Genomic DNA, 11874 nt, shown 5'->3' with positions numbered 1-11874 from the left:
AATATATCTCATCCAGTCTCTTAATTCTGTTCTTGATTTGAATGACTTGTTTTGAGACAACTGTGTATTACCAGAGCAAATGTTTATATCAAATGTATTGAGTGTGTGGAAGTTTACTTTTATCTTCTGAAATATGTATACTGTTTCTTGAAGCAATTCTTCTTAAAATGCATATTCTATGCCTAACTTTTGTTTTTTAGGGGATTTTATTCTTTTGTTTTTCTTTGTGCTTTATCTTGTTTATAGAACAATTTTTTAGTGTACAAAACCTAGACTCATTGTGATGCTTCTTAGAGATCTAACATTTTTGAATATAGATAGTCACTAGGTTTGCTCTTTTCTCGAATATACTGGGATAATTTACCTTGGCCTCTTCTTTTTCCCTAGGTATTCTTTTGCTTGAATTTTTGGAATTTCTACTGGAGGTTAAATATCGATACTTAGATTACGTTCAGTACTCAGTCACTTGGTAGGAAGATTCACTCATATGTTGTTTTTCCAATCACTTTCTTCCTGAAGAAATGAAATCTCTGTTTAGATTTGTATCTTGTCATTTAGCTCTCTCACTCACTCAAGAATACAGCTAATCTTTCCAGTAATGAGCAATCCTCCATATGGGAAATATAGAAGATTCCAAGACCTGTTACATTCTACACTTTTTTTCTCTAAGGTCAGTGATGTGTGAAATGGTGTTTGAATAAAAAAATTTTGTGTTCGGTCTCCATGTGATATTGTTGAGTTTCAATGTATTGGGAGCACAATTTGTGGAATATTTGATATAGACTTATAGGCATTCCATAATTTTAGAGCATTTCCTGTTCATACTGATATATTTTTAAAAATTCCCGTATTTCTGTGAAAGTTATTAGGTTAGAAAGAGAAGTTGTGGAAATACCGCATTGATTGTAACAACATTTACATCTTAAAATTTTTTCATAGAACTTATTTCAAACTTTTCATGCTTAGTAATATATGATGTTCTTAATGTATAAGGGTATATTTTTCATGCTCAGAAAAATTGCTGATGTTAAATGGGTCCCCGTTAAGTGTTACCTACAAATTAAATGAATTACTTTCCATAAATCTTGCATTGTACTTTTGGAATGCCTTAAGCCCTGTGCTGTTCTCTCTGATTCACTTATGGGTGCTTAGTGGGAAGCCTCAAAAGGGTCAGATTGAAAAGGAAGATGATCTAAGGTAGCAATTCCTCACCAGGAAAATTAAAAAGCCTGTGATTTGGGAGCTGAGAGATGCAATTCCAGGGAGCTAATTTTGCAAGGCACTGATATGCAGTGACAAAGAAAAGACTAATAGTAGTTAATGTTGCTTAATATTTACTTCAAGAGAATGAATTTGAAAAGGAAACATTTGCTTTGGTAACACACAATTGTGTCATAATAGACAAAATGTATGATGCTTCCTACTGGGAAAGAGTGAGGGGAAAAGGTAAAGATAATAATGAGGATATTGCAGAGAGCTTTTGTTTGTAATTACAAGATTGTGGTGTTAGTCTAAATCAAGAGGAGAGTATGTATGGTTTCCATGTTACAAGTCTCTTTTACTCACATTAGTACTATTAATAAAGCCAAGTTCCAATAGACAGTAGAATCACATGTGTGAGGCAATTCAACTTTGTAGGAAGATTGATGAGGCTTCTTTGGCCAGATCTTTAGGCCTGTTCATTTGATAATGATGTCAACTATCTACTGGTTGACCTAACTGTGTCATTTTTTCCTTGTGGAAACAAAAGGAGCATAACATGACAGGTTCAACTTGGATGAATGATTGCTGAGAGAGTACTCTGTGCTGTGCACTCTAAGGGCTGGGGCTGCAGATTTATGTCATTATATGACCTCTGGCTTCATGAATCTCACAAACAATTGTGAGAATATAGACATAAACTTAGTCAAATGCAAGCAAAACAAAACAAAAAACAAAACGAATTCCTCAGCAGGTGTTTCATACAGTTAAGGACACAGGTTATGGAAGAGTCTAGTGGTAAAAGACAATTTTTATCCTAAGAGTAGATACCTTGGAGACAGGGGATAAAGAAAGGACTGGACTGGCCATTTTATAATGAAGAATGAATTAGCATCTTTCCAAGTAGAATTGTGTCATAAATCAGATATAATGTTTACTTGGAGATAATATCAGATACTATTTTTATTTGAAAATAAAATATCTTTTTAACTACATGCTTTCAGTAATATGAAACACATTTTGCATTTATGCTTTGATGTTTATTTATTTATTTAATTTTTAATTTTGAAGATGTGGGGAACAGTTCAGAGTCTGGTATACAAATGTTCATTATGCAGGCTTCCTTGTTGATGAGGTGTAGCCTCCACAGCCCCGGCTGTTTCCCACTACTGCCAATCCTGCCTGTCCTCCCCTGGCAGTTTCTAACTACTGCCAATCCTGCCTGTCCTCCCCTGGCAGTTTTCAACTACTGCCAATCCCTTTCTTATAGTATTATGACAATTGTTCAAAGTCTGCTTATGAGTGAGAACATGTGGTACTCAGTTCTTTGTTTCTGTAATAGATCACTCAGTATTTTAGACTCTAAGTTCATCCAACTTACTGTAAATTTCACAATTGTGTCCTTCTTTATAGCTGCATAATATTCCATTGTATGTGTATACCACACTTTTTTTTTTTCATTAATCAGTATTTTTTATTATGGTTTTGTGGGGTACAGTTAAGGGTTAGGTGTACAATGACGTTTCATTCAGGCACCCTGTAGATAAAAAGTGTTTTCCCATCTCCCGACAGATATTTGCTACTGTTAATCCCATCCCCCTCCCCCCCATAGATTCCCAGTACCATCAGTCATTTTCTTATAGTATTGCATTGGATGTTCAAGGTCCATTATATGAGTGAGAACATGTGATATTCGGATTTTTGTTTTTGTGAGAGGTCACTCAGTATTATAGTTCCATCCAGGTTGCAGCGAAATTCATGATTTTGTTCTTTTTTATGGCTGCGTAGTATTCCATCGTGTATATGTACCACATTTTTTTAATCCAGTCCTCTTTTGATGGGCAGCATGGTTGTTTCCAGGTTCTTGCTATTGTGAACAATGCTGCAATAAACATACATGTGCAAGTATCTTTTTTATATAGTGATTTGTGTTCTTCAGGGTATATTTCCAGTAGGGGGATTGCAGGGTCATATGGAAGGTCAATTTTTAGAGCTTTTAGGAATCGCCACACTGCTTTCCACAGAGGTTGCACTAGTTTACACTCCCACCAACAGTGTAGAAGTGTTCCCTTTTCACCACACCCTCTCCAGCAGCTGTTATTTTTTGAGTTATTGATAATTGCCATTCTGACTGGAGTTAGGTGGTATCTCAGTGTGGTTTTGATTTGCATCTCCCTGATGATTAGTGAGGTTGAGCATTTCTTCATGTGTTTGTTGGTTGCTCGAATGTCTTCTTTTGTGAAGTGTCTGTTCATGTCTTTTGCCCATTTTATAATGGGGTTGTTTGTTTTCTTCTTTTCAGTACGTTTCAGTTCCTTGTAGATCCAGAATGTTAAGCCTTTGTCAGACCTAGAGTTGGCAAAGACTTTTTCCCAGTCTGTAGGCTGTCTCCCTGCTCTCTTGATGGTTTCTTTGGCTTTGCAGAAGCTTGTCAGTTTAATAAGGTCCCATTTGTCTATCTTCTCTCTTAAGTCCTGTGGGTTTCGGGTTTTGTACAGGAATTGGATTTCCATGAGAGTATTTCCTTCCTTTTCTAAGGTTCTTATGGTTTGAGGTTTTACATTTAGGTCTCTGATCCATTTGGAGTTAACCTTTGTGCATGGGGATAGATAGGGGTCCTGTTCCAATCTTCTGCATGTGGTCAGCCAATTTTCCCAGCACCATTTACTGAATAGGTTCTCCTCTCCCCATTGGTAGGTGGTGGGGGCTTTATCGAAGATGAGTTGGTTGAGAAATTGATACACCACACTTTTAAAATCCAGTCCTCTTTTGATGGACCGCATGGTTGGTTCCATGTATTTACTATTGTAAATAATACTGCAATAATCATGCAAGTGTAGGTATCTTTTTCATAGAGTGATTTGAGTTCTTCCCAGTATATTCCCAGTATGCTTTGATGTCTAAGTGCAAAGATTCCAGGAAGAAAAGATATAAAATCATAGTGATAGCGTTTCTTTATTAGAAACAAGTTTGGTGCCATAAGTATACTGGGTCACTGTAAAAGGAAGCAAATAAAGGATATAAGGAAACAAATGAACAAGAACTGAAGGTAGGAAGTAGAAAGAGAAAGTGTGTGGAATGAACAGAGGCATGAAATCAGAAGAAACAGATTCAAGTGTTGTCTTTATGACTTATTAAGTGTATGTCTTTGGCCAGATAACATGAGCTCTCAGGAGTTGATTTACTTAATGCCAATCACATCTAGTATATTTTAGCCATGTAAACGTATAAATTAATTTCCTGACAATTTGGTCTCAAGTTCCCTTGACCTCCCAGAGTGTAGGGATTACAGATGTGAGACACTGAACCAGGTCCAAATTTTCATTTTGAGGGTGATAATTACTTTTCTCCCTTAATTGAAAATTATTTTTCTCCCTTAATTGAAAATTGCTGAAATAAAGTCTCAGGTGTCTGTCAGTTACCATTATTCAAGTCTCCCCCTTTTTGCAACAGGAAATATATTAAATTAAAGTATAAATTTAGAAAGAATGGGTGGTCTTATTTATTTCCTATGGAACATGGTGGTGTTTCTTACTATGCCTGCTTTTCTCTGTTTTGGGGGGCATCGGAGGACAGCAAAGACATTAAGAAGGTATGTGTTACATTTTTAAAAAATGTGCCCATTAGGAAAATAAATAGATCTAAGTCACTAGATGTAAAGACATAGCTGATAAGCACTCAACATTCAATTTTTTTTGGTGGTAACATTGTCACTCATTTGTTCTCATATGATATGTCATCTTTTTCAGCTATGCCTCAGCCTTCAGAAATAGACTTTGCACATGGGGATGGTGAGGAGGACCAACGAGAGCCACCTAAATGGTTTCATTCTGTTGGGATTTTCTGATCACCCTCAGTTACAGAAGGGTCTATTTGTGGTCATATTGGTCCTGTATCTACTGACAATTTCGGGGAATATCACCATCATTCTAGTATCTCGCTGGGAAGCCAAGCTCCACACACCCATGTACTTCTTCCTTTCTCATCTTTCCTTCTTGGACCTCTGCTTCACCAGCAGTGTTATTCCCCAGCTTCTGGTAAACTTGTGGGACCCCATGAAAACCATCACTTATGGGGGCTGTGTGACTCAGCTCTATGTCTCTCTTGCCCTGGGATCCACCGAGTGTGTCCTCCTGGCTGTGATGTCCTATGACCGCTATGTGGCTATCTGCCGTCCCCTCCATTACACCGTCTTAATGCATCCTCGACTATGCCACATCTTAGCATCTGTGGCATGGCTCAGTGGGATGGCCACCACTCTGGTACAGTCCACGCTCACCCTGCAGCTACCCTTTTGCGGCCATCACCAGGTGGATCACTTCATTTGTGAGGTCCCTGTGCTAATCAAACTGGCTTGTGTGGACACCACATTCAACGAGACTGAGCTCTTTGTGGCTAGCATCCTCTTCCTTATTGTGCCTGTGTCATTCATCTTGGTCTCCTATGGCCATATTGTGCAAGCGGTGTTGAGGATCCAATCAGTTACTGGGAGGCAGAAAGCATTTGGGACCTGCTCCTCCCACCTGATGGTCGTTGTCCTCTTCTATGGAACCATCATCTTCATGTATCTGCAGCCGGCCAAGAGTAGATCCAAGGACCAGGGGAAGTTTGTTTCCCTCTTCTACACTGTGGTGACCCCCATGCTTAATCCTCTTATTTATACTCTGAGGAACAAAGAGGTTAAAGGGGCACTAAAGAAAGTTCTGTGGAAGATTCTGGGAACAAATTTTGAATGATCCCCCCTTCCAAAAAAAATTAGTGACACTGTGGTAAACTTCTTTTTTTTGTGGTAAAAACATATAGTAACTTTTATTTTTAAAATTTATTTTATTTTATTATTATTATTTTTTGTCAAGCATATGATACTTTTTTCTTCTCTTTTTTTACTTATAAAGATGTGGGGTACAATTCAGGGTTAGGTATACAAATATTGATTATGCAGGTACCCTTGTTGATGAGGTATGCCCCTCCCTCCCCAGCAGTTTCCCTCAACTGCCAAACCCACCCCCCTTTCCCTGACAGTTTTCCACTGCTGCCAATCCCTTTCTTATAGTATTATAGTAATTGTTCAAGGTCCGTTTATGAGTGAAAATATATGGTACTCTGTTCTTTGTTTCTGTGATAGATCGCTGAGTATGGTCCATTCTAAATCCATTCAAGTTTCTGCGAAGTCCAAATGTTTGTCCTTCTTTATGGCTGCAAAATATTCCATCGTGTGCATGTACCACATTTTTTTTTATCCAGTCCAGATTCAATGGGCAACATGGCTGCTTCCATGTTTTTGCTATTGTGAATAGAGCTGCAACAAACATACTTGTGCAGGTATCTTTTTTATAGAATGACTTGAGTTCCTCCGGGTATATTTCCAATGGGGGAATTGCTGGGTCATATGGAAGGTTAATTTCTAGTTCTTTCAGAAATCGCTGCACTGTCTTCCAAAGAAGTTGCACTAGTTTGCATTCCTACTAGCAGTGTAGAATTGTTTGTTTTTCTCTGCATCCTTGCCAGCATCTGTTGTTGTTTGTTTTATTAACGATGGCCATTCTTACTGGGGTTAGGTGGTATCCCAGTATGGTTTTGATTTGCATTCCTCTGATGATGAGTGAGGTTGAGCACTTTTTCATGTGTCTGTTGGCTGCCAGTATATCTTCTTTTGAGATGTGTCTATTCACATCTTTTGCCCACTTTTTAATGGGGCTGTTTGTTTTTTTCCTTCGGCACGTTTGAGGTCCTTGTAGATCCTAGACGTTAGGCCTTTGTCAGATATACAGTTGGCAAATATTTTTCCCATTCTGTGGGCTGTCTCCCTGCTCTCTTGATGGTTTCTTTTGCTTTGCAGAAGCTCATTAGTTTGATGAGGTCCCACTTGTCTATCTTATTTCTTAAGGTATGGGCATTTAGTGTTCTGAATAGGAATTGGTTGCCAGTTTCAATTTCCATAAGGGTTTCTCCTACATTTTCTACGATTCTTATAGTTTGAGGTTTTATGTTTAGGTCTTTGATTCATTTAGAGTTATTTTTGTGTATGGTGATAGGTAGGGGTCATGTTTCAATCTTCTGCGTATGATTAGCCAATTTTCCCAGCACCGTTTACTGAATAGGTTGTCCTCACCCCAGTGGTTGTTGTTGGAGGCTTTGTCAAAGATGAGTTTGTTGAGAAATTGAGGCTTTGCTTCCGGAATCTCTATCCTGTTCCATTGGTCTATATGCCTATTCTTGTACCAATACCAGGCTGTTTTGATTACTGTAGCCTTATAGTAAAGTTTGAAGTCTGGAAGTGATACCTCCTGCTTTGTTTCTTTTGCTAAGGATTATTTTGTTTATTCATGGTGGTTTATGTTTCCATATAAATGTCTGTATTGTCATTTCCAGGTCTGAGAAGAATGATGTTGGTAACTTAATGCGTATAGCATTGAATCTGTAGGTTGCCTTTGGTAGGATGGACATCTTAACAAAGTTGGTTCTTCCTATCCATGAGCATGGAATATTTTTCCATTTGTTTGTGTCTTCTTGGATTTCTTTGAGCAGTGTTTTGTAGTTCTCATTGTAAAGTTATTTCACTTCTCTGGTTAGGAAGAACATATAGCATCATTTAACAGGAGAACTTCTGGGCCATTTTCTTTCGTTAAATACTTGTATAATATTTTGCATTGTGTAAAATACCATGCAATATATTTCCATAAATATATATGGATGATATGTCTGTAAAAACATATGGAATGTATGTCTATATACATATACAGCATACATGTCCTTGAAGTCCCAAATTTAATAATAGCATAAAATAAATCCTTACTTAATCTGTACTTCAGTGTCTTTTCTGCAGAATATATTATTTATGTAGCATAAATGAAGCTACTTTTAAATAATTGCTTTACCAGGTTAAGAGAAACATGAAAATATTCAAGAAATGTTAAGATCAATCAACCTCTGTCTCTTCAGTTGCAAGTAACACTTCACTTCTGAGCTTTCCTGTAGTTTTAGGTGGACTTGTGGCTTGTTCATTTCCAGGAACATAGCTGAGGTGGGTGCACGCTGGACAAGCTGTTATGAAGCAAATTCTTTTCTTGCACCTTATAGAGCATCCCCTTAAAATGTGTCAGAGATGTGTAGAGATGCAAGAGCTACTTAAGGTCAAGAGGCATGCATTAAAGTGATGTGTAAAGTATGAGGAAAGAGTTTGGCTCTGGCTGTGTAGTTGAACTGATGAGTCACTTTGAATTACCTAATATTGGAATATGAGTCCTTAGAGAAAGTACAGTTGTAGAATTTTCTATGACTACACAGACCTATGAATAATTATAGTTATTGTTCTTATTCTCTGTATTCTTATATAAAGAGCACAGTTTGATAATTTAGAGATTTATCTTCCAGATAAAAGTTTAATTAAACTTTTATATATTTGCCCTAGAATACAGATTTTCATTTCCTATGGTGTCACTCTAAATAACCTTTGCCCATACCATTTCTTTTCTTGAAATGAGGAATTTTGCATCTTGACTCTAGACAAATTTATGTGAACTCCTGTAGAATTACTTTCTACTTCACTGCATTATAGCAAGCATTGGGTTGCATAGTCTATGGTAGGAAGCAATGTTTTATGTCCAAACTTACATCAGAATGAATAAATGAATTCAGTGAGATGAGAAAAATATTATGGGAAGGTCTTGTAGGTCCAAGTGTGGAAATCATTTCAAATAAGGAATTAAAAGAAAATGAAGTCATTTATAACTGTTCAGAAGCAGAAGCATAATTATGAAGATTATGTGCTGCCTGGATTCTATCTATGTCTAGAAAGTCTATCATTTTAGTGTATAGAATATGAATTTTTAAATTTTTAATTTAGCTATTCTTTACAATTTGCTGGGAAAAAAGTGACCACAATGTACTGTGCTAATCGCTAAGCACAGGGAGAAAGCGAGACATGAATGGTATATGCCCACATGGAGCTCATTGCCATTAGGAAAGATAGATCCGAAAACATTATAAGATAATCAGGGAAATGAAACTGGCATAAGGTGCATGGAGGAAAAAATAGTGAGAGTTATGCAATTGAATATCCAGGAGCTAACTGAAGGCTTCCTGAGAAAGTAGTGTTTAATCTGTGACCTCAGTAAAGCTAGGGAGCAACCTGGAGGATGACCCAGGAGGGATTGAGTAAGGAACGGGAAGAGTTTCCAGTAGAATTCTTGGTGTAAGGCAATGCCGCCAATTGTCAGCTGGAGTTTTATTGACATTCCAAGTCTGGGTAATGTGGGCCTTCTGTTCTAAAATTCCCCCAGATTGGTACACATTTTTTGAGGACTTTTATTCTTAGAGTGACTATCGTCTTGTGCTACAAAAATTCATGAGTGGATTTTAAAGGGGCTGACATCCTGTATAGGAAGGCAAGTAGTCTCCAAGGGTACAATTCATTTTAGGTGACAGAGAGGATATTTCCTTTAAGTTATTAGAGCCAGAGGATGTATACATATGCTATAGTAGGATATAGTGGGAATAGAATGTTCTCCCTTGTGCTGAGAAGGGCACAAATATCCCTGCACTACAAGTAAAATGAGGCTTAATTATTCAGAGAAAATATAAGGGAAAGAAAAACAGGTTTATTGGGAAAGATATAAAATAATTGGAAATAATTGATAAACATAGTCAAATAATTAAACAAGGAAAAATGAGGACTCTCCTATTTTAAATAACAAAGAAACACTTAATTTTTACTTCTATATGTCAATTAAAGTATTATAAAAGTAGAAAAGAGGAATGAGAATAGAATTCTGAATTTCCCTGCATAAAAAGTATAAATACAGGGCATTTTGCTGCAGTGAAAACAACACAGTGTTAATCATGCCTGACATTTACTGTCCACATGAAGCTAGTCACAGTAACCTTGACCGTGTGTTCAGTTACTCAAGGGCTTTGCTCATGCGACTTATTCTCCATAACTACCAAATGATAGTGTTTTTCTACTGCCATATACTGAAAGTGCTATAATGGGAGTAATTAGGATGAATTTAATTGGTAAATGTTTGGGAAACTGCCAAGTTTGCTGATACCTTACTATAGGCAAGTGTTAGACAAAAGTGATGACTGTATTTTTCCATGACCATATCCCAGGATGCGCGGTTATGGGCATTTTAACGAGTTACATGCTTTCCGTAGAGGAAAGATGGTAATTCTCTAGCTCTTCTGGGGTGTGGTGATGTCATATTAATTGGCACTTTCTTTTCCTTTTCAGCATAAACTACCTCCTTACTGAGGAGGTAATCATGGAGTATCTCACCTTCATGCTCTTTTTCTTCCGAGTGAGAGGACTGGGGATAGCTCATCTTCTACTGACACATTTCCTGGCAAGTGCCAGCTACAAATTCAGAAGCCATTTAACTATTTCCATTTTTTGGAATTGGCGTTTCCACCTTGTACCACAGAAAACTTGAAGAGGGAGTGATATATTTTTGGGATGCTTCAGAGTGATTCAGCCCCCAGAGATGTGGCTTCTAGCCATTGTGAAGCTTACTCATAAGGAAGGGTCAAATTTCACCTGTGCCTCAAACTCCCAGAGGATGGTTTTAACATCTCATGTTCTTCCAGGTAGGGGAAGAAGGCATCACTGTTCTATGCATTCCGACATCCAATTCTAGCAGCAGTCAGTGACAATACTTTAGAACACTGACTGCTTTGTTTTCTCCAGACCTCACATTTATTTCCTAGTTTGTGCTTTCTTAAACAGCTCCTGTGACTTTGGAACATTGACTTGGGAAAGTCTATTTCTTTCCTCTTGAGAAACAGACAGCTGGAGACACTGTGGACAAGGAAGTAACGTATGAGGGTGGAAAGTGTATTCCTGGCCAGAGATAGGTAAGTAGACAGGAAGGACCAGGTCCAGTCATGAAGGTCAGGTTGTGTTTTATTGTATGTAAACTATGACTCCAAAGCAATTAAACAAATATGAAGTCTATGTATTTCTTTTTTTTTTTTTTGAGTTGAAATCTCACTCTGTCACCCAGACTGGAGTGCATTGGCACACTCCCGGCCACCGCAGCCTGGACCTGCTGGGCTTTGTCGATCCTTCCGCCTCAGCCTTTCAAGTAGCTGGAACTACAGTCACGCGCTACCACGCCCGGCTAATTTTTTATTTATTGTAGAGATGAGGCCTCACCATGTTGCCCAGGCGGGTCTCGAACCCGCAGGCTCAGGCAATTCACTCACCTAGGCCTCCCAAAGTGCGGAATTACAGGCTGAGCCACTGAGCCCGGCCTGAAGTCTATGTATTTCAAATTACTCTCTTCATGTGCCCATTTCAGAACCTTTTTTCCCCCACAAAATTATCGTGATTCCACAGAGGAATGATAGTAATTCTTGTTTCTTTTTGTTTTCTTTCTTTGACACCTTATGTCTCATTGGCTCAGCGGGTATAAATAGATCATCCCTGAGCTTTCTATATTCTTCAAAATTAAAAAAAAAAGCCTAATTCAAAGCTTTTTCTATGGGATACACATTTGTGAAACTTCTCACCAGGGTCTAAAAACAATCTCGTTGAGTTATAAGATAATTAAATCAGGATAAATCTGCTCAGCCAGTGATTTTAATGATGACTGCAAACACATTCCCAGAAATTCAGCTCCAAAGGGAGATTAAGATATGGCACACATCTCTACTTACCACACTCTCTGCCTCTTT

At 37.9% G+C, this 11874-nt stretch overlaps 1 protein-coding gene across 1 annotated transcript; it reads left to right on the top strand.

Moving 5' to 3' along the window:
- Positions 1-4982: 4982 nt before the first annotated feature.
- LOC103263582 (olfactory receptor 2G2-like) lies at positions 4983-5936 on the top strand. The gene has a single exon (XM_008061249.1). The coding sequence runs from the start codon at positions 4983-4985 to the stop codon at positions 5934-5936; it is 954 nt and encodes a 317-aa protein (XP_008059440.1).
- Positions 5937-11874: the final 5938 nt, after the last annotated feature.

The sequence above is a fragment of the Carlito syrichta genome, unplaced genomic scaffold (genome assembly GCF_000164805.1).
Source record: "Carlito syrichta isolate Samal-C Ts95f unplaced genomic scaffold, Tarsius_syrichta-2.0.1 Scaffold305164, whole genome shotgun sequence".
Taxonomy (NCBI): Eukaryota; Metazoa; Chordata; class Mammalia; order Primates; family Tarsiidae; genus Carlito; species Carlito syrichta.
The sequence above is the reverse complement of the archived record's forward strand: the minus strand, read 5'-3'. Positions and strand labels throughout refer to the sequence as shown.